The 27,412-nt window shown below is 49.2% G+C and overlaps 1 protein-coding gene across 1 annotated transcript in view; it reads right to left on the bottom strand.

Moving 5' to 3' along the window:
• LOC136960429 (pleckstrin homology domain-containing family A member 5-like) overlaps positions 1–16,660 on the bottom strand; it is a 39,899-nt gene extending 23,239 nt beyond the window's left edge. Inside the window, 5 exon segments of the mRNA XM_067254926.1 lie at positions 407–440; positions 443–489; positions 15,492–15,549; positions 16,342–16,418; positions 16,540–16,660. Coding sequence (XP_067111027.1) covers positions 407–440; positions 443–489; positions 15,492–15,549; positions 16,342–16,418; positions 16,540–16,631 — 308 coding nt within the window. The 5' untranslated portion in view covers positions 16,632–16,660.
• Positions 16,661–27,412: the final 10,752 nt, after the last annotated feature.

Raw genomic sequence — 27,412 nt, 5'->3', positions numbered from 1 at the left:
TTCACTCTAGGAACACACAAAGGAGAAATACAAAATAAAATTAAAAAAATCCAAACAAACACTCGAAATGGTGACATGGTAAATATAGGTGAGTGATTGAGAAGGAGTGTGGAGACATGGTTTCCATCTCTCTCCTCTCATGAGCTCAGTGCTCCACTTCATCTCAGAGGTCATATCAGTGTGTGTGTGTGTGTGTGTGTGTGTGTGTGTGTGTGTGTGTGTGTGTTTATGTGTGTGTAAAACTCTCTCTTGGAAGTCGCTTTGGATAAAAGCGTTTGCTAAATGCATAAATGTAAATTTACATGTAAATTTAATGTAAATGTCCATTTACATTTACACACGTGTCTGTGTGTGAGTGTGTCTGTTTTTGTGTATGTGTGTGTTTCAGAGGAGAGAGAACACTTACTGGTCGTTGATGACAAAGATGCAGTTGTCTTGGATGGAATACCTGAGACTGGGTGCTTACAGGTCACCTTCCGCTCATTATGACTGCAGGAGAGAGCGAGAGCGAGAGCGGAGAGCGAGAGCGAGAGCGAGAGCGAGAGCGAGAGCGAGAGCGAGAGCGAGAGCGAGAGCGAGAGCGAGAGCGAGAGCGAGAGCGAGAGCGAGAGCAGAGAGCGAGAGAGAGAGAGAGAGAGAGAGAGAGAGAGAGAGAGAGAGAGGGAGAGGGAGAGGGAGAGGGAGAGGAGAGGGTAGAGGGGGAGAAGCCAGCAGGCAAAAGGAGGAGACAGGAAGAGAAAGTCAGGGAATTAGTTGATAACTAGAGAGGGTACTGATAACTAGAGAGTTTCTGGGATATTGAGGTGTGCTTTGTGTCGGTTGCAGCTGAGGCTTGTTTACTGTATCACCTCCAAACTTGTTGAAACTAATATAAAACATCCAAACATTTGGAGTAAGACAAGTATTTTTCATGGCTGGTAAACTTCATTGAAAGGAACTGTTGGGACGGTAGAATGCCAAGGGGCCCAGCAAGGACAGGCTCACCCAGCCAGGCAGCTCTGCTCCTGGGCTGCATCCAGCACCAAGACCCCCCCTCCTCCCCTGGAGATCATCCAGCACCAAGACCCCCTCCTCCCCTGGAGATCATCCAGCACCAAGACCCCCCTCCTCACCTGAAGATCATCCAGCACCAAGACCCCCCTCCTCCCCTGGAGATCATCCAGCACCAAGACCCCCTCCTCCCCTGAAGATCATCCAGCACCAAGACCCCCCTCCTCCCCTGGAGATCCTCCAGCACCAAGACCCCCCTCCTCCCCTGAAGATCTTCAGCACCAAGACCCTCAGGACCAGCTGGGAATGCTCCTTCAACACACACATAAACACACACACACAGAGATAAAAACACAGCATACACACAGACAGATAAAACACACACACACTCCAGAGGGAGAGACATGGAATGCATTTTAACATCCTTCACATGGCCGCCATGACTCAGGATAACCTGATGACAAGCTGCACAATTATTCGTGATGCTTGAAAGTATCATGGTTAATAGGTGGATGTGTCAATGACTTCATCTACAGTCAACATACAGTCAAATCAGCTTGTAGCTAGAACCCAGTCAATCAGACATGTAGCTAGAACCCAGCCTATCAGCATTTAGCTAGAACCCAGCCAATCAGCATGTAGCTAGAACCCAGCCAATCAGCATATAGCTAGAAAACCAAGCCTATCAGCATGTAAATAGAACCCAGCCTATCAGCACGTAGCTAGAACAGACCCCAGCCTATCAGCATGTAGCTAGAACCCAGCCTATCAGCATGTAGCTAGGACTGAACCCAGACTATCAGCATGTAGCTTAGAACCCAGCCTATCAGCATGTAGCTAGCACAGAACCCAGCCTATCAGCATGTAGCTAGCACAGAACCCCAGCCTATCAGCATGTAGCTAGAACCCCAACCTATCAGCTAGAACCCAGCCTATCAGCTAGAACCCAGCCTATTAGATATCTGTGTTCCAGATGTGATGTTGTGCAACTCCTTCCTCAGGGCTGAAGCAAGTCAGTTACATAACAGCTACAGCACCTCCTCTACCCTCTCTATCTCTCCTCCCATCCCCCTCCCTCCCCTCTCCATGCTCCATCACTACATCTCCTCTACCCTCTCTATCTCTCCTCCCATCCCCCTCCCTCCCCTCTCCATGCTCCATCACTTCACAAGTTGCTCTAACAACCTTCTGTGACAAATTAGACCAATTACTGCGTGTGTCTGAGGGCTGAGGGTATATTAGAGAAGGGTGAGCTGAGAGTGGAGGAATATAGATGAGGGAGGAAGGGAGGGAGGGAGGGAGGGAGGGAGGAGAGGGAGGGAGGGAGGGAGGGAGGGAGGAGGGGAGGGAGGGAGGGAGGGAGGGAGGGAGGGAGGGAGGGAGGGAGGGAGGGAGGGAGGGAGGGAGGGAGGGAGGGAGGGAGGGAGGGAGGGAGGGAGCAAAACGGGAGAGGACACACGCGGGCGCGAACCCACACTCATATTTGCAGCCAGGATTTTAGTAATACATTGTCATACAGCAAATCCAGCCAACAATCAAACAAAACTGCCAAAACATTCGTTTAAAAATTATTTTATAATAAACATGTATTCTGCGGATATTTCACTTAGTTGAAAATCCGTCACCTCGTGAACACTTGTTGCCTATACCGTTATTAAAGAGCAACTATCAACCGTTAATCATAACCGGTGACTCATTGCATAAAAACGATGGAAAACGTCTCACAGACACTGATGTCATTCTCCTTCAGACGAGACATCTATTCTCCTGCATGTTTACTCACGAGTAAGAATCTTGCGAAGCTGCGGGAGGAAACCGTATAGACGGGGGCGGAACCGGAGCGATACCGGAGCGATACCGGAGCGGTTCCACCACTGTGTCCAGATGTGGACTCCAGTTGAGCGGCGCGTTCGTCTAATCTCCAGCTCGCTCCCGCGACCATTCGCCGCGCGTAACCGTTCCGTGCTAGAAACGGTGGTGAAGCACGGTGTGCTCTTGTCAGAGATACAACCGTGATGTCATCATTGTCATTCTGTGTAATCGGACCGCGCGCTGTCCATTGCGCTTAAAAGTGATTTCATGCACGCGGAAAGAAACATGAAATGCTGATGATGCCGGAGACAGCGCGTGCGTAGCACTGTGGCGTGTGGGGAACAGGAGTGTTGCACGGTAGAGTGACTGATTGGCTTCACACAGACGACAGTCCTACACGGAAAGTAGTTTCCAGCCCGTAGCCTTCGCGTGCTGCCTACTCCACCCACGGATGGAGCGCTGGGTAACTATGCGACAGCATCGTGCCCTGTGGCCGCTCTCCTCTGGTTATCTGTGGGAGCATCCGTTCAACAGAGAACGCGCAAAAGAGAGCAGAGCCACAGGGGAACCGTTGCAGTGATGAGAGAGAGAGAGAGAGGGGGGGGAGAGAGAGAGAGAGGGGGGGAGAGAGAGAGAGAGAGAGCAGGGGGGGGAGAGAGAGAGAGAGAGAGAGAGGGGGGGGGGAGAGAGAGAGAGAGAGAGAGAGAGAGCGAGAGAGAGAGAGAGAGAGAGGGGGGGGGAGAGAGAGAGAGAGAGAGAGGAGAGAGAGAGAGAGCGAGAGAGAGAGGGGGGGAGAGAGAGAGAGAAATAGTTCTCTTAGACTCTGGTCTGTGGAAAATCATGTGTTCTGTATCTCTGGTCTGTGGAATATCCAGGGTTCTATGTGCTATGTTCTGTTTGTGTGTGTGTGTTATGCGTTCTGTTTGTGTGTGTGTATTTATGCGTTTCTGTTTGTGTGTGTGTGTTTATGCGTTTCTGTTTGTGTGTGTGTATTTATGCGTTTCTGTTTGTGTGTGTGTGTTTATGCGTTTCTGTTTGTGTGTGTTTATGCGTTTCTGTTTGTGTGTGTGTGTTTATGCGTTTCTGTTTGTGTGTGTGTGTTTATGCGTTTCTGTTTGTGTGTGTGCATATGTGAGTGTGTGAATGAGACATTCACCTGTTCTAATTCTCAGCCTGACTCCAGACAAACACTCCTCCTTCTCCCATCTTCCTCTACACCCTCTGTGATTATGTGAGGAGTGGAGGATGTGAGGAGTGGAGGATGTGGTGAGGAGGATGTGCCCGCGTGTGCTATCAGATTTCCATGCTCTACACACCAGATTACCATGCTCTACACACCAGATTACCATGCTCTACACACCAGATTACCTATGCTCTACACACCCAGATTTCCATGCTCTACACACCAGATTACCATGCTCTACACACCAGATTACCATGCTCTACACACCAATTCCATGCTCTACACACCAGATTACCATGCTCTACACACAAGGTTTGTCTGGGATGATACAGGGTGCAGCCTGGTTACCCAGGCAACAGGTGAGAGACCTCTGTGGAATGATACCTGGAGGAGGAGGAGAGGAGAGGGGGAGAGGAGAGTTTTTGTGTTCTGATCTGTTTCTTTTCATTGTCACCAGTAACGAACATAGAAACATTAATGTTGAGTCTGTGCAAAGTTTCAGGCCTAAAGCTTGTGCTGTTTGTGCGTGTGTGTGTATGAGAATGTGAGTGTGTGTATGTATATGTAACCCTGATAGTACCAGCCGTGTAAGACAGGACTCTCCTAAGGTTCAACAACAAAACACATGAATAAAACAGAGAGCTGTTAAATAATGCTGTTGCTGAAGGCAGAGAGGACTACGATTTGCTAAGGCTAGCTAGCTCTCTACCTGCACAAGAGTTAGCTAATGCTAGCTAGCTCTCTAGAGTTAGGGTGACCAGATTTGAGTTTGTGAAAAAGAGGACACTTTGTCGAGTCACCCTAAGTTAGCTGTCTACCTATACTGAACACTCTCTTGTGTACTGTGTGGTAGTGTGTGGTACTGAGTATCTCAGTATATCACACTCTGAAATGCTTTTAAATGATGCAAACTGTCTTTCTACAGCCACACAGCACACACCACAGGTCAAATAAAGATTAGTAACACACACACACACAGATAGGAACATACACACACAGATAGGAACATACACACACAGATAGGAACATACACACACAGATAGGAACATACCACACCACATATAGGAACATACACACACAGATAGGAACATACACACACATAATAGATGGAGCCCATTTCAGCCACCCACACAGTTTAGAAAAAACACTGACACATGTACACACACACATATAGGAACACACGCGTACATAAGCACACACACACACACACACACACACACACTACGACAGACACACTGCTGGGCTACACATGGATTTAAGACATACAAACATACAGATTAAGACAAACATACAGATTAAGACAAACATACAGATTAAGACAAACATACAGATTAAGACAAAAATATATATATTTGACTGTAATCCAGACCTATAGAATCTACAAAATAATATTTCCAGATTAGTGTTGTGGGACTAGGGATTTAAAGCTTTCTTTATATCCCTCTATATCTCTTTCTCTCTACTTCTAGTCTCCCCCTTTCTCCCCAATCTTTTATTCCTCTCTCACTCTTGCTCCTATTGTATCCTCCCTCTCTCTCTCCCCCTCTCTCTCCCCCTCTCTCCATCTCACTCTCTCCATTTCTCTCTCTCCAGCTCTCATCCATCTCCCAGATCTCCTCTCCTGTCACACACACACACACACACACATACAGGAACCACAACCCTCCTTTTGGGATGAGCAGCCATGGAGAAAGAGGGTTATTCTCTCCTCCCAACAAACATGAAGTTACAGTACAACTGGGTCAGAACATGAGGGCCGGACCAGGACGAGGACCAGGGACCAGGACGAGGACCAGGACCAGACCAGACCAGGACTGGGACCAGGACCAGGGACCAGGGTCCAGGGTCCAGGGACCAGGACCAGCATCTGCAGAACATACTGTATACACAGTGAGTGACCCTCTGCAGTGGACTGCAGCAACATTAGAACATGACTATCTGGGTCATCTGCTCATGCTGCAGAGTGGAGAGACACACATACACACATAGAGATATTACACATCAATACTCACACACACACACACTTATACACACACGCACTCATACACACAGTCATACACACATAAACACACAGAGAGATATACACACTAATACTCACACAGAGAGAGTGATGTGCAGGCTGAAGCAGAGGGCAGGTTAGGGTTAGGCCGTATTGCCATCAGCCACCATACTCCAGGGTCTGGGTTGTCATGGTTACCAGTTTGCTTCAATCACAAACTCTAAAAGTCTATCCATCCATTTGTCCTGTCTTACACCACAACTTACCCTCACCTATGAATGACATGCCCCCCTCAAATACACACACACACGTACACACATACTGGAGGAGATAGAGAGGTGAGGGGGGGAGGGAAAGGAGAGAGGGAGATAGAGGGAGAAACGTGGAGAGAGAAAGGTGAGAGAGGGAGATAGAGAAACAGAGGTGAGAGAGAAAGTGATAAATATAGAGAGACAGAGATCAGTAAACAGAAACTCAGTTCTACACAGATCCACTCCACACTGAGAATGTTCAGTGTTAGGAGTCAGGTGGCTGAGTGGTTAGAGAATCGGGCTAGTAATCAGAAGGTCGCTGGTTCGATTCCTGGCCGTGCCTAATGACGTTGTGTCCTTGGGCAAGGCACTTCACCCTACTTGCCTCGGGGAATGTCCCTGTACTTACTGTAAGTCGCTCTGGATAAGAGCGTCTGCTAAATGACTAAATGTAAATGTTATCCAGCTCAATGGTGCCCTCTGCTGGACACTGCATGTTCTAACAGTACCAAACATACACACAGACACGCACGTGTGATGGCTGGTCTCTTGCTGTTGATGTTGCTGTTGATGTTTAATGTCCCTGTACTTACTGTAAGTCGCTCTGGATAAGAGCGTCTGCTAAAATGACTAAAATGTTGAATTGAACAAGCTACACCCCTCCAGCTGAAGAGACACCTGTGTTACACTCTGCAGTTACACTCTGCAGTTACACTCTGCAGTTACACTCTGCTGTTACACGGGAGGGAGAGAGGGAGAGAGAGGGAGGGAGAGAGAGAGAGAGAGAGAGAGAGAGAGAGAGTAGAGAGAGAGAGAGAGAGAGAGAGAGAGAGAGAGAGAGATGAGAGAGAGGAGAGAGAGAGAGAGAGAGAGAGAGAGAGAGAGAGAGAGAGAGAGAGAGAGAGAGAGAGAGAGAGAGAGAGAGAGGGAGAGGAGAGCGAGAAGGAGAGCGAGAGGGGGACATCACAAGCTGGAGTATCCAATCTCTTTTTCATTAGTTTGTGTCTGTGTGCGTGGTATATGTCTCACTCACTCTGTGTGTGTGTGTGTATATGTCTCGCTCACTCTCCCCTCTTTTTCTCTCCCCCCTCTCTCTCTCCATCTCTGTCGTCCTTCTCTCCATCACTTGTTCCACCTATTAGAGACAGTTGCTAACAACAGACTGTTGCAGGGAAGAGACCAGGACTAGAGAGAGAGAGAGAGAGAGAGAGAGAGAGTTGTTCGGTATTCAGCCTAGTCTTTAACCCTGTCAGAAGTCTATACTTAGAACACCAGAGCTCCAGTTTCACTAGTAAGTCCTTAGAGACAACACACACACGCAGACACGCACACACACGTAAGCCTGCATGCACACACATGCACACACACATGTTTAATTGCCAGTGAAGTAGCTGTAGGTGTGACAGACCTAAACCAGGACCAAGGTGTGTGTTTGTTTGTGTGGGTCTGTGAGTGTTTACGTGCGTGTGTGTGCATGTGTGTGTGTGTCTGTGTGTGTGTCTGTGTCTGTGTGCTCTCTCCAGACTATGGTGGATGCCAGACAACATACCAGAGATGCTCTAATCTAACTAATACATGACCACACACACACACTCACACCCACACACACACACACACGGCCAGCAGCTCGAGCTGGTGATGAAGCGACCCAACCTCACACACAGGAGACGACACCTCACACAGGAGACGACACCTCACACACAGGAGACGACACAGGAGACGACACCTCACACAGGAGACGACACCTCACACACAGGAGACGACACCTCACACAGGAGACGACACCTCACACACAGGAGACGACACCTCACACACAGGAGACGACACCTCACACAGGAGACGACACCTCACACAGGAGACGACACCTCACACACAGGAGACGACACCTCACACAGGAGACGACACCTCACACAGGAGACGACACCTCACACAGGAGACGACACCTCACACACAGGAGACGTACCTCACACAGAAGAGAGATCCTCCACACACATCATCACCATGCAAAGTCATTATTTCAGCTTGGCTAATTTGAATTAGCTGTGGAGGGGGAGAATGAATCCCTTTAGCGTTTTAAGTTGTGTGTGTGTGCGCACGTGTGTGTGTGCACAGACCTGTGTGTGTGCATGGACGTGTGTGTGTGTCCGCATGTGTGTGTGTTCCAGGTCCCATGCTAGTGCTCTGGGTTAGTTGGTGTTGTGATGGGACAGCCGGGACATTTCCTGCCAACCCTCACACACACACACACACACACACACACACACACACACACACACACACACACACACACACACACAGGGCTACATCATGTGCCACCCAGCAGATGTACACGGAGGAAGGTGTTTCTGGAATGTTCCTCCTCTTTCTTCAGAAGCTGATCAGCCTTAAACTGAGTAGAACCTAGAACACTGGAGTAGCCCCAGCCCCAGCCCTCTCCCCAGCCCCAGCCCTCTCCCCAGCCCTCTCCCCAGCCCCAGTCCTCTCCCCAGTCCTCTCCCCAGCCCTCTCCCCAGTCCTCTCCCCAGCCCCAGCTGGTTCCTAACCAGGACCAGATGACCTCCTCAACACCACGTTCTCACGTTGCAGCCCACATTGGAGCAGGGGAGACAACAACAACATCCTCCCTCCCTCTCTATATCTCAATCTCTTCTTCTCCCTCCCTCCCTCCCTCCCTCCCTCCCTCCATCCCTCCCTATATCCCTCTCTACATCTCAATCTCTTCTTCTCTCTTCCTCCCTCTTTCTATATCACAATCTCTCCTTCTCTCTCTCTCCCTGCCTTTTTTTCTATATCTCAATCTCTTCTTCCAGCTCCCTTCCTCCCTCCCTCTCTTTCTATATCTCAATCTCTTCTCTCTCTCTTTCTCTCTCCCTCCCTCTCTCTTTACACCCTTCTCTCTCTCTCTTCAGCATGCTGGTTTCCAGAAGAAGAAGAAGAAGCCCTTTCCAGCAGAACAGATGATTTTAAGAAAGATGAGTGAGGGAGGGAGGGTGGAAGGATGGGGAGAAGGAATGGAGGGGTGGAGGAAATAAAGACCAAAAGACCTCTCCCTAAGTTTCTCCCCTCCCTCCCTCTCTGTGCAGGTCCAGGCTGGGTCTGTTGTCTCCATTTAAGGCTTGGCAGCAGAGACTGGGGACAGAAAAATGACAACAGAGAACACACTTGCTAACAGACACTCACAAACACGCTAACACACACACGCTAACACGCACACACACACGCTAACACGCACACACACGCGCTAACACGCGCACACACAGGCGCACACACACTCGCACTCCAGAGCACCAGTGGAAACCTTACAGCTGAGTTTCAGAGGGGGACATCTCTCTCCTCCTCTGTCTGTCATTCTCGCCCCCCCCCCTCTCGCCCCCCCCCCCCTTTCGCCCCCCCCCTCTCGCCCCTCCCCCTCTTGCCCCCCCCCTCTCTCATTCTCAAACAAAAACATATACACACAAGCAAACACAAGCATACACAGACACACAGCGTGATCCCACACAGACTCGTGTTGAGGGTTTTAATGATGACACTGCACTGACAGCAGCCCTGCATGACCACCCTTCTGAGTACGACTCACCATATACGGGCAACTATGAGCACAGCACACAGACACACACACAGACACACACATAAACACCTATACCCCCCCACACACAAAGCCACCGCACACACAGAAAAGCAGAGTAGATGTAACCCCAGCATAGTAGATCTAACCCAAGCAGAGCAGAGTAGATTTAGTAGATCTAACCCAATCAGAGCAGAGTAGATCTAACCCCGCAGAGCAGAATAGATTTAGTAGATCTAACCCCAGCAGAGTAGATCGAGTAGATCTAACCCCAGCACAGCAAGGTAGATCTTGTAGATCTAACCCCAGCAGAGTAGCTCTAGTAGATCTAACCCCAGCAGAGTAGATCGAGTAGATCTAACCCCAGCAGAGTAGCTCTAGTAGATCTAACCCCAGCAGAGTAGATCTTGTAGATCTAACCCCAGCAGAGTATATATAGACAGTAGATCTAACCCCAGCAGAGTATATATAGACAGTAGATCTAACCCCAGCAGAGTATATATAGACAGTAGATCTAACCCCAGCAGAGTATATATAGACAGTAGATCTAACCCCAGCAGAGCAGGGTATAGAGCCTGGCCAGGAGGTACACGCCAGCCTAGAATGAGGGAATTACTGGAAGTAGAACAATCCGGAAAATGAAACAAAATCCTGGGCAGGAGAATGTGTGTGTTTGTGTGTGTGTGTGTGTGTGTGTGTGTGTGTGTGTGTGTGTGCGCGTGTGTGTGAGAGAGAGCATCTGAAGAATTCTAGTGAGGGACGCTCTTCCTCACACCTGAATACTAAGACATGCACAGAAGACAATTACCTCTCAATTGATGCTATCTAAGATGCTATATTGCAGAAATGAACTAAAGTAACCCTTTCCTCTACCCTCTCATCTCTCTCCTCTACCCTCTCATCTCTCTTCCACCCTCTCATCTCTCTCCTCTACCCTCTCCTCTCCTCTCGCTCCTCTCATCTCTCTCCTCTCCTCTCCTCTTTCCTCTACCCTCTCATCTCTCTCCTCTACCCTCTCATCTCTCTCCTCTCCTCTCTCCTCTACCCTCTCCTCTCTCTCCTCTACCCTCTCCTCTCTCTCCTCTACCCTCTCATCTCTCTCCTCTCCTCTCTCCTCTACCCTCTCATCTCTCTCCTCTACCCTCTCATCTCTCTACTCTACCCTCTCCTCTCTCTACTCTACCCTCTCCTCTCTCTACTCTACACTTTCATCTCTCTCCTCTACCCTCTCATCTCTCTCCTCTACCCTCTCCTCTCTCTCCTCTACCCTCTCCTCTCTCCTCTCCTCTCATCTCTCTCCTCTACCCTCTCATCCTCTGTTTCCATGTTATCCTCTCTATCATGTCTACTACTTAATTAACTTTGTGCTGGAGAGAAATCAAACTGTATTGCGTGGAGACATTAATCTGAGTCATCACACACACAAGATAATACAATAATACACACACACAAAATAATACACACGCGCACAATAATACACACACAATAATACACTTGCACACACACATACACAACAATATCACACACACACAGTAATCCTTAGCAGATGCTTTGACTGGTAATACCTCAAATATTACTGGGGATTAGCTGCATGTTAGTGAGCTTGTGAAAGAAAGGGAGATATGAGAGAGAGGGGAGGTGAGAGAGATGAAAGGGAGGGAGAGGTTCCAGCCAAGCTGCAGTTACCATGACAGCATAGTGCCAGAGACAGGAAGCAGATCAGTGTTTCCTCTGGCTCCTGACCTCACTTCCTGTGGATTAGAGGCCACAGACACTTATCACACTCACACATACACCACCCTCCACACTACTACCGGGGAAGGGAGGGAGGCTAGTTGGTTCCAAGCTAAGCACTATAATGTAGTCTGTATGTGTAACACAGTTCCAGCCTATCAATACCAAGGTCACATCAGCCGACCCTTGACCTCTGGTTTACCTCCTGGAGCTCAGAGGAGGAAGTGACATGTAACCTTCGTCTGACAGATCAGGTGGTGTAGGTATCACACACCTCTTTGCCTTAATGTCCCAGACAGAAGAACACCTCTCCCTCTCTCCCTCTCTCAATCCAATCAACTAACCAATCAAATAAGATCAAAGCATGGCAGGGAAGCTATGAGGCAGGGAGGTGGAAATCCCTGTGTGTGTGTGTGTCTGTCTGTCTGTCTGTCTGTCTGTCTGTCTGTCTGTCTGTCTGTGTGTGTGTGTGTGTGTGTGTGTGTGTGTGTAGCTGTAGGTGTTACATGTGAAACACAAACAACAACGACCAGAGAGAATGTGTCACTTCTCTGAGCCAAGAGACATTGCCAGCAGAGACATCCCTTAAGAGTGTGTGTGTCGCAGAGGCAGGAAGAGATTTATCAGTAGATGTACTCCACCCTTCCAACGACCCAGATGGATCTTTCCCAGAGAGAACACACTCACACACACACACACACTCTCTCACACACAGAGGAACACACACTCACACACACAGAGGCCCCATCGCTTAGCAGAGTTCAGCCTGGCGCTAATCTAGTCAGTTTGCCGCTACTACAGTTAGCATGCGGGTTGCTAGCTATCTAAAGTTAGCTGCTGAAAGCCAGACTAAATAGCTATTGGCTACAGTAGCTAAATAGATGGTGATGGATATCAAGCTAACCCATGCTTTTACCTCTTGATGGCCTACTCATACGACAGGAAACCTGACCTGGACTCTTTGCCCATGATAAAATGTTCTGTGAGAAAGCCAGTATGTTGTATGTGACGTAGCTAGTATGTGAAGTAGCTAGTTTCTGAGTCTTGTTGCTGTATTTTCTACGAATGCTAGGCAGCGAACCCGTTTAGAGATTCATATTTGTCACAAAAAGTAAACACTGCAAGTCCTAGAGACGCATTCTACATACAGAACAGCTGGAGAGATAGTCGAGACACACACACAAAAACACACACATACAAACACGCAGAGAGACACACACACACAGAGACATACACAAAGAGAGACATACAGACAGACACATTCAGAGATTCCTGTCACCCACCGTCACACACCCTGTCACCCACCGTCACCCACCGTCACACACCCTGTCACCCACCGTCACACACCCTGTCACAATGTCACACACCCTGTCACCCACCCTGCCACCCTGTCACCCTGTCACACACCCTGTCACCCTGTCACACACCCTGTCACCCACCCTGTCACCCACCCTGTCACACACCCTGTCACCCACCCTGTCACCTCACACACCCTGTCACACACCATCACACACCCTGTCACCCTGTCACCCTGTCACACTCCCTGTCACCCTGTCACACACCCTGTCACCCTGTCACACACCCTGTGTGTGCGCAGCTGCGTCCAACAAGGTTCAGAGGGTTCTGCTACTATGTGGTTCTCTGGGATGCGGGAGGACGGCAGAGTTTTCCCTGTGGTGGAGTATAACCTACACACACACACACACACAACTAGAGACCAGAGACTACAGCAGGAGACACCAGAGACTACAGCAGGAGACCAGAGACTAATGCAGGAGAGACTACATCAGGAGAGACTACAGCAGGAGAGACCAGAGACTACAGCAGGGAGAGATTACAGCAGGGAGAGACTACAGCAGAAGAGACTACAGCAGGAGAGACCAGAGACTACAGCAGGAGAGACCAGAGACTACAGCAGGAGAGACTACAGCAGGAGAGACCAGAGATTACAGCAGGGAGAGACTACAGCAGGAGAGACTACAGCAGGAGAGACCAGAGACTACAGCAGGGAGAGATTACAGCAGGGAGAGACTACAGCAGAAGAGACTACAGCAGGAGAGACCAGAGATTACAGCAGGGAGAGACTACAGCAGGAGAGACTACAGCAGGAGACCAGAGACTACAGCAGGAGAGACTACAGCAGGAGCGACCAGAGACTACAGCAGGAGAGACCAGAGACTACAGCAGGAGAGACTACAGCAGGAGAGACCAGAGACTACAGCAGGAGAGACTACAGCAGGAGAGACTACAGCAGGAGAGACCAGAGACTACAGCAGGAGAGACTACAGCAGGAGAGACTAGAGACTACAGCAGGAGAGACCAGAGACTACAGCAGGAGAGACTAGAGACTACAGCAGGAGAGCAGAGACTACAGCAGGAGAGACCAGAGACTACAGTAGGAGAGACTACAGCAGGACACCAGAGACTACAGCAAGAGAGACTACAGCAGGAGAGACCAGAGACTACAGCAGGAGAGACTACAGCAGGAGAGACTACAGCAGGCGAGACTACAGCAGGAGAGACTACAGCAGGAGAGACTACAGCAGGAGAGACCAGAGACTACAGAAGGAGAGACTACAGCATGAGAGACTAGAGACTACAGCAGGAGAGACCAGAGACTACGGCAGGAGAGACCAGAGACTACGGCAGGAGAGACTACAACAGGCGAGACTACAGCAGGAGAGACTACAGCAGGAGACCAGAGACTACAGCAGGAGAGACTACAGCAGGAGAGACCAAAGACTACAGCAGGAGAGACCAGACTACAGTAGGGTCTTGGTGAGAGGGGATATTTATAGTGTGCTACATCAGCTAGATGTCAGCTGCTGCCCTGTAAATAGACATGGAGGAAGAGAAGGGTGAGGAAGAGGAGGAGGATGGAGAGGAAGAGAAGGGAGATGAGAGGAAGAGGAGGATGGAGAGGAAGAAGAGGAGAAGGAAGAAGAGCAGGAGGAGGGAGAGGAAGAGAAGGGAGATGAGAGGAAGAGGAGGATGGAGAGGAAGAAGAGGAGAAGGAAGAGGAGCAGGAGGAGGGAGAGGAAGAAGAACAGCAAGTCATGTCCTCTCCCAGACATACATACAGACACACGTTGACTAAATGTCTTCCTGCACCAACTGGAGCACACATAAGCATACACAGAAAACACACACATACCAACATATGCACGCACACATATATGCACACATACCAAAACACACACCCTCCCCCCGCACACATACACCCCCCCTACACACACACACACACACACTCTCTTGTTGGGAGAGCAGATCCCAACAAGTAAAGCCTGTTGGGTGAGCATGCCTAACCCTAACCCTAACACCATGCTGAGTCACACCAGCCTGTCAACCAGCCTGTCAACCAGCCTGTCAACCAGCCTGTCTCACACCAGCCAGTTCCACACCAGCCTGTCTCACACCAGCCTGTCTCACACCAGCCTGTCTCACACCAGCCAGTTCCACACCAGCCTGTCTCACACCAGCCTGTCTCACACCAGCCTGTCTCACACCAGCCTGTCTCACACCAGCCTGTCTCACACCAGGTTGTCAACAAGCCACTCTGACAGAAAGGACTTGTTCTGAGGGAAGGAGAGAGCTCTGTATGAGAGAGAGCGATGGAGAGAGAGAGCTCTGTACAAGAGAGAAATAAAGAGAGCATTTGGTGGGAGAAAGGGTGGGCTGTAAGAAGGATCTGTTTCCGAAATACTCTAGCAAGGAGGGCAGGCAAGCAGAGAGAGAAGGGGGGAGAGCGAGGGAGAGAGAGAGGGAGAGAGAGAGAGACAGAGAGGGAGAGGGGGGGGAGAGCGAGGGAGAGAGAGAGAGAGAGAGAGAGAGAGAGAGAGAGAGAGAGAGAGAGAGAGAGAGAGAGAGAGAGAGAGAGAGAGAGAGAGAGAGAGAGAGAGAGAGAGGGAGAAGTGGGCGTTGATCTGAGATATGATGCTGCTTTAAACCACAACTCACTTTATGAAGCAGCGCGCGCCCTCGAATGTGTACCCCTCTTCCCATCCAGTCGGCAAATCTAGCGGGGAGAGAGAGGGGGGAGAGAAACGGCCATGGTGAACATATACAGCACAGCAGCTCGACCCTCGAGATCTGCTCTCAGCGCGGCTAAACACAAGCATCGGTCTGCAGTGAAATCGTGAACACCAGAGACAGACTTTAACACGGAATCAACAGCCACGCCAGTCCCCTTATGTTGTAGCCTTAACCGAGAATATCATCCTACCGAATCATTCCGTTGGTAATCGTGACTAGATTTTTTTTTCCACTCTACATCGATTTGCATAATGTTATGCGTCCCAGCGGTCGCGGGAAGCGTGCTTCTGGTGTGAATTGAAGCGTCCGCTACACTAATTGCGTTGAAGGTGTCATGCCAACATGTCAAGTGACACATGGGACATCGTTGCTGCGTACATTCGTTACATTGCACACCTGCATCACGGAACCGAAGCATTCTCTGCAGAACATGACACAACACCGCGCAGACTAGCATAGAATGCCCCAGTGTCAGCAGCGGTGCGGCTGGAGGGGATAAGGATTTTTTTCGTCGCAATGCTATCCCTGAAAGGCTACGCCAAACGTCACTTAAACCGACTCAGTCCCGCGAAACCCGAGGACGTTTACGTGACAGAACTTTTAACAAGTGTGTCGCACAGTGCTCAGGTGACGTTAACTGCCTCAACCTGAAGGTCTGCGCGCTACAGCAGGCTCGAGAGACGTCTGTTACGGCGGCGGCGGTGAAGATGAGGAGCCAGTTCGTTTCTCTCCCAAAGTGTTAAAACAAAAACAAAAAAGCCGTTGAGCCATTTACCTGGAGTGTTTCTGTGGCCCGTTATGACGGCGTCTCTGGTGACTGGATGTAGCCAGGTTGTACTCTTGGCTTCTTCGCTGGTGGTGAGAAGAAACGGGGGAAAAGGTGAGGAGGCACATACCTACAACGCTGGAAGGAATATTCGCGTCGACAATAACGAAAACACACATCCACGCGTTATATCCAGAGAATAATTACTTGAGGAAGAATATCCGGCCGTCCTGGGTGACCCCATAACTCCAAGATGAGGGGAGGCATGAGATCCAGTCCGGGTTAAGGTCCGCCGCCATGTCTATCACAGCAGAGAACCGTCGACTACCGATTCCTATGGAGAGTCTGGGCTGCGCGCCGCCGTGCCTTCGGCGCGTACACGGAAACCCATAGCAACGGGGCGCGAGGAACCTCTGGGGGCGGGAGCGTGCCTGCAGGATTGAACGATAAACTTTTATTAAAAGAGAGAGAGAGGCGGGGGCAGTTTTGGCTTTCACACCCAACACACGACGGTAATGAGTTTAATGAGCGGTGTGTTGCTCAAGGAAAACCAAACGGTTTCACGCCTCACAGCTTATGTACATTTTAATCATGTAAGCAAAAGCTTTAATTCAAATCGACATACCCATAGTGTATATTGAAAGTACAGTAGGATCTGAAGTGCATAGTTGTAATAGTGTTTCGGTAGTCAGGGTCAAGGAACGGTCTGTGTTTAGGCCTACCAGGCACAGTACAAAGCTAACCAGCTACCAGGCACAGTACAAAGCTAACCAGCTACCAGGCACAGTACAAAGCTAACCAGCTACCCGGCATGGAACAAAAATATCTCAACTAAGGTGCACCAAAACACCTCAGCTAGCAGGCGAGGTTCTGGACGTGTTAAACATGTCAAACGGTTATGACAGGTTTTGCTGTCTGAGTCACTGGTGGCCATCTGGGAGGGAGGATTACAACACAAACTCCAAGGTCACTGCATGTACATACATGGACACACATACACACAAACAACACACACACACACCAAGGAGGGCCGGTCTGGGAAGACGACCCCAGACTGAACTCCTCTGCAGACGCTGATCTGTGGTCAGTCTAAACGTTCACTCCTGCCAGGCCTGCAGCCTTTAAACAACTTTAATCTGATCCCAGACCTGGCTCTCCCAGGACCCTCCAGTAATCTAGCTAATCTGTAATCTGTCATCTGTTAGACCATTAGACTGTCTAAGAAGAGGCTGTTATAAGACCCTTGTTGGCCGTGAATAAAAAGACACTAATGCTACTAGTTTGCTGTCTACCTTACTGTCCTAATCCTACCCAACAGTAATAAGTCTACCCAACACCCTAACACCATGTCCTAACACTACCCAACACCCTAACACCATGTCCTAACACTACCCAACACCCTAACAGCACCTTCCACTGTGACCAGGTTCTAGCCCAGGTCCCAGTGTGTGTCATGTAGTTAGTGTGCCAGCGAGGAGCTGAGAGGATGAATCATATATCTGATGTAACAATGTGCTGAATTAGAGACTAATGGAGTCTCCTCTGTTTACATTCCTTAGATACTGCAGGAGCTGCCGGGACAACTCCCTCTTCCTCCCCCTCCTCCCCCTGATCCCTGATATTCTCTCCTCTCTTCCTTCCCCACCTCTTCCTCCTCTTCGTCATCTCTCTCCACTCCCCTTACTCCCCCTGATACTCTCCCTCCTCACCCTCCCTCTCTCTCCCCTCTTTCTCATCTCTGTACGCTCCTTTCCCCCCTTCTCCATAGCAGGGTGTGTGTGTGTGTGAGAGAGAGGGGGGGGGGGGAGATCATATATGTGCTCCCAGATTCCAGCCTCTAATTGTTATTTCCCCCTAAACTCCAACCAGGGCTGACTGGGCCGGCCTCACCGGAGCCGAGGAGGAACAGAACACTCCAGCAAGACTGCTGCACAACATATGGCCTCTCCCAGGCACACCTCCAGAACCGACCTGTCTGACCAGCTGGCTGGCTGGATAGTGCGCTGGCTGGCTGGATAGTGCGCTGGCTGGCTGGATAGTGCGCTGGCTGGCTGGATAGTGCGCTGGCTGGCTGGATAGCTGGCTAGTTATGGCTGGCTGGATAGTGCGCTGGCTGGCTGGATAGCTGGCTAGTTATGGCTGGCTGGATAGTGCGCTGGCTGGATAGCTGGCTAGTTATGGCTGGCTGGATAGTGCGCTGGCTGGCTGGATAGCTGGCTAGTTATGGCTGGCTGGATAGTGCGCTGGCTGGCTGGATAGCTGGCTAGTTATGGCTGGCTGGATAGTGCGCTGGCTGGCTGGATAGCTGGCTAGTTATGGCTGGCTGGATAGTGCGCTGGCTGGCTGGATAGCTGGCTAGTTATGGCTGGCTGGATAGTGCGCTGGCTGGCTGGATAGCTGGCTAGTTATGGCTGGCTGGATAGTGCGCTTGCTGGCTGGATAGCTGGCTAGTTATGGCTGGCTGGCTAGTTTGCTTGCTGGCTGGATAGCTGGCTAGTTAGCTTAGTGGGTGGCTGGATAGCTGGTTGCATAGCTAGTTAGCTTAGTGGCTGGCTGGCGGGATGATTGGAATACTCACTGCTTGGCTGGCTGGCTATAACTGATGCATCATGGGAAACACATTTTGACATTCTTCAGCTGTTAAATAAACAGCAAAACAACAAGCTCCAAGGACTTATACTCACATTTAGCTTGAACCCAGAGTGTGCAGACTTGGATCATAGTGGAGCTCTCAGACCAGTAACCATGAAGAGGACCTGAGTACAGCTATGTCCCAGGAAACGCTCCTGAAAGGTTGCTTCTTGGCAAGACTGTCGACCTTCCTGCACTGACTTACAATGTGCCAGCGAGGTGCTTAAATATCTCTCTTTCTCACACACACACACACACACACACACACACACACACACACACACACACACCAACACATATACACACACACACAGACACACTTACAGACATGCACATTGAAACATGCACACACACACACACACACACACACACACACACACACACACACACACACACACACACACACACACACACATAGACATACCTGCTAACACATTCACAGGGCAAGTATTTGAACACACCGGTGTCCAACTTTTAACTTGTCTCTCTTCCAGAGCAGCAGTGGGAAGGTGCTGGTTGCCGTGGCAGTGATGGTCCCTGGTAACAAACATAGTAACACTGCCTCGGGACAATGATGATGTCACTCTGCAGAACTAGGAAATGGGCTGTCACTAATTGGCTACAGAAATATTTCACAGCCCGCAGACAAATGATCACATTAAGTGTGGGTGTTTGTGTGTGTTTGTTTTTTGTGTGTTTGTTTTCTGTGTGTTTGACATAATCATTTAGATGCCTCTTAATGAAAACATTAACAACAGTGTTGTGTGACCTCTAGCAACAACCTTAACCCCCTAGCACCTCCCAGCCCCTCTCCCTCTTCCTCCTCCTCTCCTCCCCTGCTCTCCTCTCTCCCCATATTCTTGTGTTTGTGTTCTCACTGGCAGATCACTTGTCCTGAAGATGAACCTTTCTAGATCCTTTCAGTCCATCTAGCCATGCTGTGCACCTCTCCACTCCTCTCCCCTCCCCTCCGCTCCTCTCCCCCCCCCCCCCCCCATCCTCTCCTCTACTCTTCGCTGCAGGCCCTGATCTGTGTGTCCTGTAGCAGGGTGTTCGTTTGGAGACATGTCTCTCTTTTCACACACCTGAAGGTTAGCTGGAGGGAGGAGGGAGAGAGAGAGGAAGGAGAGAGAGGGAGGGAGGAGGAAGAGAGAGAGAGAGAGGAAGGAGAGAGGGAGAAGGCAAGACACTGAAGGTCATCTGAGAGGGGTGTCTGCAGGGAGGCAGAGGGGGCTGTCTGCGTGAGAGCAGCTCTGGAGACTAGAGACTAGTGAGGATCTGACCTTCTCTCTCTTTCTCACTTCCTTTCTTGAGAGACAGAGAGAGGGGAGAGGGGGAGATAGAGAGAGGGAGTGAGAGAGAGAGACAGCAGTGCTATGTTGAGAGAGAGAAAGAGGGAAGGACAGATGTTGTCTTCAGGACAGAGTTGCAAACAAACTGATGATCTTCCCTGATATGGACTGGTTGTAAACAATACAATATGAGAACCAAGCCCTTATAAAAACACACACAGATACACACACACAACCAAGTCCTTATACACACACAGACACACAGCCAAGTCCTTATACACACACAGACACACAGAAAATTCCTTATACACACACACACAGAGCAGAGCCAGCAGAAGAGAACTCAGGGGGCCTCTCAAAGGTAAACACAGCTCATTCAATACTCTATTTCGCAATCTCACCAGGGTTCCAAAAACACTCTTTTCTTTCCTCTGTTCTTCATCATGTGATCCAGACTGGAGGCATCAACATGGAGCTGATGTCTGTGTTATCAACCAGCTGTTGGAACTCTTTGTTTTGGCTTTCACACAGTTAGCCTGTGGGTCTCTCTCTCTTTCTCCCTCCTGCCCCCCCTCCCTCCCTCTTCCTCTCTCATTCTTCCTCCCCTTCCCTCCCTCTTTCTCTCTCTCCTTCTCCCTCTCTCCCTTTCTCTGTTCCAATTGAAATTGAAGTAAAGAGTGAGAGAAAGATACAGAAAGTGATATACAAAGATTGAGAGAGAGAGGGGGAGAGAGATAAAGAGTGAGAGACACAGGGAGAGAGAAAGAGAGAGAGAGAGACAGGGAGAGAAAGAGTGTGAGAGAGACAGGGAGAGAGCAAGAGATATAATATAATTTCTGAAAGTCTTTATCAGGCAGTCAAAACTGCCACATGCCCACCCTGGACATTGAATCACATTGATGCAGGATAAAAATAGGTAAAAGAAACTGATAAAATAACAGTAGAGTCTCCTCTCCTCTTCTCTTCTCCTTTCCTTCTCCTCTCCTTCTCCTCTCCTTCTCCTCTGCTCTGCTCTGCTCTCCTTCTCCTCTCCTATCCTCTCTTCTCCTCTCCTTCTCCTCTCCTTCTCCTCTCCTTCTCCTCTCCTTCTCCTTCTCATCTCCTTCTCCTCCTCTCCTTTTCCTTCTCCTTCTCCTCTCCTCTCTTTCTCCTATCCCTCTTCTCTCTTTCTCCTCTCCTTCTCCCTCTCCTCTCCTTCTCCTCTCCTTCTCCTCTCATCTCCTTCTCCTCTCCTCCTTCTCCTCCTCTCCTTCTCCTCCTCTCCTTCTCCTTCTCCTTCTCCTCTCCTTCTCCTCTCCTTCTCCTCTCCTTCTCCTCTCCTCTCCTCTCCTCTCCTCTCCTCTCCTCTCCTCTCCTTCTCCTTCTCCTTCTCCTCTCCTCTCCTCTCCTTCTCCTTCTCCTTCTCCTTCTCCTTCTCCTTCTCCTTCTCCTCTCCTCCTTGTCCTCTCCTCTTTTCTCCTCGATTTCCTTCCTCCTCACTTTTTTCTGCTCTCATTCCCTGAAGAGTTGATGAAGTTGACATGTCTGTTGGAGGGAGGAGGATCACACTGTGTCTCTGTGTGTCTGTGTGTGTGTGTGTGTGTCTGTGTGTGTGTGTGTCTGTGTGTGTGTGTGTGTGTCTGTGTGTGTGTCTCTGTGTGTGTGTGTCTGTCTCTCTGTGTGTGTGTGTCTGTCTCTGTGTGTGTGTGTGTGTGTGTCTGTGTGTGTGTGTCTGTGTGTGTGTGTGTGTGTGTTACCTTCCTCAACATAACATTTCTTTCTGTTTGTCTGCAGGCAGTATCCTTATGTATGTGTGATTTACATTCCCTGTGTGTGACCCAGAAAACTGCTGGTGCATTGTGGGTGTGTGTGATCTTGGTTCTCCCACAGGCAGGTCTGTGTGTACCAACACGTCCAGACTGTCTGCAACAGACACTCTCCCTCCCAGTATACAGACTGTATGTGAACATCTACAGTAATATCACATACAGTGTGTATGTTCACATACAGTGAACATACAAACTCCTCACATAAAGGGGAGTCAGGTGGCTGAGCGGTTAGGGAAGCGGGCTAGTAATCAGAAGCCAGTTCGATTCCCGGCCGTGCAAAATGACGTTGTGTCCTTGGGCAAGGCACTTCACCCTACTTGCCTCGGGGGGGTATGTCCCTGTACTTACTGTAAGTCGCTCTGGATAAGAGCATCTGCTAAATGACTAAATGTAATGTAAATGAACATCTACAGTAATAATAAGATGTGTACAAGGGGAATTTTGAGCCTACGCTCTCTATGTCTTCTCTCTCTGAAGCGCAGGATTCTTCTGATGTCTCTTTGGGTGGAGGAACATGCAGAGCTTCACTGGAAACAGCAACATGAAACTGTCTGTGTGTGTGTGACTGTGTGTGTGACTGTGTGTGTGTGACTGTGTGTGTGTCTGTGTGTGTGACTGTGTGTGTGTGTCCAGGTAACATCAGAGGTGGATGAAGTATCTGTTGTCACATTCCCAAGTGTTTCAGTGAGGTCATTATCCCTGAGAAAAGTTTTTTTAGGGTTCAGATCATCTACCTCTCTACAGGCTCCAGCAACACTCCCACAGGAGAAACACCTTTCAGAGCAAGCGAACACAAGAGAAACATCTTTCAGAGCAAGCGAACACAAGAGAAACACCTTTCAGAGAAAGCGAACACAAGAGAAACATCTTTCAGAGCAAGCTAACACAAGAGAAACACCTTAGGAAAGCTAATGCAGATAAACACCTTTAAGAGGCTAACACAATCCTCAGAGGATAGCATCAACTTTCTCCCTCTCCCATTTTTACCAAATCAGCTGATTGAGTTGTTTTGCCACAGAAATCCAATCTGTGTATAATTATGATTTTGACTAGCTTGTAGAACGTATTTACAAATATCTGGTTTTATTGCAATGTGTGTGTGTGTGTGTGCATGTGTTGGCATGCGTGTGCATGTGTGTGTGTGTGTGTGTGTGTGTTATTCCAGTATAAGTGTGGTCTGTTTGTTCAAGGGTGGTGTGTTTGCATGGCCAGTGATTGATGAGCACAGTTCCTATTGGTCAGTATTGATTACTGTAACATCAGGACTGTTGTGTTATTGAGTGGAGGCTTTCATCCACTGACTGCTGTACCTGATGTGTATCACAGGAGACCAGGGGCTCTGTCTAACTCTTTCTGGAGTCTACCTGTCTCTCTGCCTAACTCTCTGGAGTCTACCTGTCTAACTCTTTCTGGAGTCTACCTGTCTCTCTGCCTAACTCTCTGGAGTCTACCTGTCTAACGCTCTCTGGAGTCTACCTGTCTCTCTGCCTAACTCTCTCTGGAGTCTACCTGTCTCGCTGCCTAACTCTCTCCTCTACGTCTCTGGAGTCAGGAGAGGAGAGGAGAGAGGAGAGGAGAAGAGAGGGGAGAATAAAGGATATCTGAAAGTCACATTCTCCCAGGAGAGCAGAGAGCGGACACTTTCAGGAAGAGTATTCAACACACCTCTCAGTAAAACACATACACACTCATACACCCATCCTCATACACACACACACTCTCACACACACACTCATACACCCATCCTCATACACACACACTCTCACACACACATTCATACACCCATCCTCATACACACACACACTCTCTCACACACACTCACTCATACACCCATCCTCATACACACACACACTCTCACACACACACTCATACACCCATCCTCATACACACACTCTTTCACACACACACACACACACACACACATCCTCATACACACACACACACACTCTCTTACACCCATCCTCATACACACACACACACACTCTCATACACCCATCCTCATACACACACACTCTCCGCTTCAGCTCCTCACAGCATCAGAGCTCTGAGTGTGTGTGTGTGTAGATGGCAGCCCAGGGACACGAAGAGGAGTTCTAACCTGCTGCAGTAGGAGAGAGGGGGGAGAGAGGGGGGGAGAGAGGGGGAGAGAGAAGGAGGACAGACAGACAGGGAGTGTGTGTGTGTGTTTGTGTGTGAGTGTGTGTGTGTACAGGGTGGGGCTCCTCTGGGTGTCATTACTGGAGTAATGATTATGTTTATCTGCTCTCTGGATCCTCTCACCACACCCACACACAGAAACACACACCCACACACATACACACACAAACATTTCAGGGTTACAAACACCTGATTTATATCACAAATCTGTGCAGCACAAAGTGAGCAGCCAAGAACACAAACACACACAGAGCAGAGACCCCTCTCTCTCCTGCATGTCCTGACTCTTCTCCCCTTCCCTCTCTCCTTCTCTATCTCCTCCCTCTCTCCTTCTCTCCTTGCTCCTTCTTTCTCTCTTTACACTCTCCTTCCACCCCAGGCCCTCCTCCTCCTCATGCTACCACCCATCACTCTGTCTGACCCCAGGAAGGAACCTCGATCAGCAGCACCAGTCCAGGGAGGGTTCAACACCACAGGTCTTAACATCTCAATCTGACAGTATTTCATATTCTTCTTCCTTCTAATAAATGCCTTCCAGATTACCTAATCCTGTCTGGATCTCTCTTTCCAAATAACTTGATTCCTGTCTTGATTTACATTTACATTTAGTCATTTAGCAGACGCTCTTATCCAGAGCGACTTACAGTAAGTACAGGGACATTCCCCCGAGGCAAGTAGGGTGAAGCGCCTTGCCCAAGGACACAACTTCATTTGGCACAGCCAGGAATCGAACCAACAACCTTCTGATTAATAGCCCGACTCCCTAACCGCTCAGCCATCTGACCCCTTGATCTTTCACACATCGGCCGGCTGACTCTCCCCTGTCTTCTCCTCTCCCCAGAAGTCCAGAGTGGGATTAGAACCATCCAAAGCACTGGATGAACAGATCAGCCTCATGTTGATGGAGGGGCTGTGGATCAGTCTTGAGGAGAGGTGGAGCTCTATTATTGTCTTATCGTCCAGCGCTGGGATTGAGGGGGAGCTAGCAGCAGTGTGTCCTCCGCTGTGAAGGATGTCATTCCTTCATCTACACAGAGGTCATAATGGGGGAGCAACTCCATTAATCTTCCCCCCAATTGAATTAGCCTTTGTGATTACAGGATGGTTCCTGGAGGAACTCATTATACACAGACTAATGACAAGCTAGAAAGGGACACAACTGGATCATAACCACTGCACTCAGGATAAGATGGTGCTAAACTAACAAGGTAACCTAACTTGTCTTAAGATGTTGCATAACTAGTTTGTATCATTCTGAAGTAGCTATCTCACATGCTTTAGTGGATCTCTGGTCTAGAGGACACCGTGGTGATAAAGGACACTTTTTAAGGTGTTTTGGGGAAATGTTTCAGTACTTAAACTACTCAGGTAATCCAACTATTTAAATCTTTAGTTTGTCCAACGTCAACATACTAGAGACGGTCAACACTCGACAGACCTTCCACACAGACAAACTCAGGCATGCACACATTTACACACACACCACAAAACAAATTATATAGTAGGTATTAAATAATACATAGTAGATCTCTCTCTTCTCTCTCCTTTCAATTCCACTCCCTCTCTCCCTCTCTTTTAGCCTCTCAGAGAGAATAAGAGAGAAGATAGTTGGGAGGGGGTTTAGGAGAAGGTTCTTGTATTTGAAGCTCTTAACACAGAAACCCACTGGGACTAAAGACGAAAAAATGAGAGTGAAGACGGGAGAAAGAGAGAGAGAGGAAGAGGAGGAGGAGAGGGAGAGAGGATTTGAAGTAGGAAATTATATGTATATATTTCATATATATATATATCAATACCGAGAATGGGACAGAGAGACATGGAAAGAAGGAGGAGAGAGAGGAGGAGAGAGAGGAGAGGGAGAGAGGAAGAGGAGAGGGGGAGGGAGGTAAAAGAGGGCAGAGAGGGGGAGAGAGGAAGAAGATAGGAAGAGGAGAGGAAAAGGGGAGGAGAGAGCAGGTGTGTTTCATCATCACAGGTGGTGTTGAGGACTGATGCAGGCTGTAGCAAACATCTTTATTAGACCACAGAGGGAGACTCAGCCTCAACCGTGCTCTTTAATCTGGCCCTTCCTCCCTTCCTCTCTTCCTCCCATCCTCTCTTCCTCCCTTCCTCCCTTCCTTCCTCTCTTCCTCCCTCCCTTCCTTCCTCTCTTCCTCCCTTCTCTCTTCCTCTCTTCCTCTCTTCCTCCCTTCCTCTCTTGTTCTCTTCCTCCCTTTCTCCCTCCTCCCTTCCATCTTCCTCATTTTAGTCGCTCCAGAGCGACTTACAGTGAGTACAGGGACATTCCCCCGAGGCAAGTAGGGTGAAGTGCCTTGCCCAGGGACACAACGTCATTCCTCTCTTCCTTCCCATGCACACACACATGCAGTACATAGACGCACACACACACTGAAATTCACACAGACTCTCTCCAACTCTTTTTCCCTGTCCCATCCCTCTCTCCTCTCCCATCCCTCTCTCCTCTCCCATCCCTCTCTCCTCTCTCATCCCTCTATCCTCTCCTCTCTTATCCCTCCCTTCCTCTTGTAGTGATGTCGTATCTCTGGTGTTAGAGGGGCATGGGGAAGAGGAGAGATGGTGTAGGCAGGTCTTCAGGCAGGAGAGAGATTCAGGAGCAATGACCTAGTTTAACATCCTGCCGACCTCCCCCCCCAACCCTCATTCATTCTGCACAGGTAGATAGGAGGGTATAGGTCACTTATTTATCCCCATTGGACAATCATGGGGCAGAGGAGAGAAGGATGGGAGAGGAAAGATCTCAATCAAAGGTGGAGTGAGGATCATGTCCCTGTCGTGACTAGTCATATTGATTGATGACCGTCCAATCGTAGCACCTGCTGTTTGAATATGCAGTGCTGCCATCTAGCGTATTTTCTGTGAACAACACCTCCTTGGCTCCTTGTATCATGTGCTTGCCTGAAGTGTCTAGTATCCAGTCTGGCCAGGCGGGGGCGCTGTAGGCTAACTACACAGAGTTTAAAGCGGCAGAATAACATATAACATAATAAATATGACCTACGTATTTGGTTAGCTTTACAGTAGAACTTATATCAGAAATAGTTCAAGTGAACTATTTTATTGATATTGAATACTAATAAGAATACCGACAATAAATCAAATCAAACTTTATTTATATAGCGCATTTCATACCAAGAGGAAACACAATGCGCTTCAAAGTGGGGAGAAAGTGGT

This window comes from Osmerus mordax, chromosome 17 (assembly GCF_038355195.1).
Source record: "Osmerus mordax isolate fOsmMor3 chromosome 17, fOsmMor3.pri, whole genome shotgun sequence".
In the NCBI taxonomy this organism is placed as follows: domain Eukaryota; kingdom Metazoa; phylum Chordata; class Actinopteri; order Osmeriformes; family Osmeridae; genus Osmerus; species Osmerus mordax.
The sequence above is the reverse complement of the archived record's forward strand: the minus strand, read 5'-3'. Positions and strand labels throughout refer to the sequence as shown.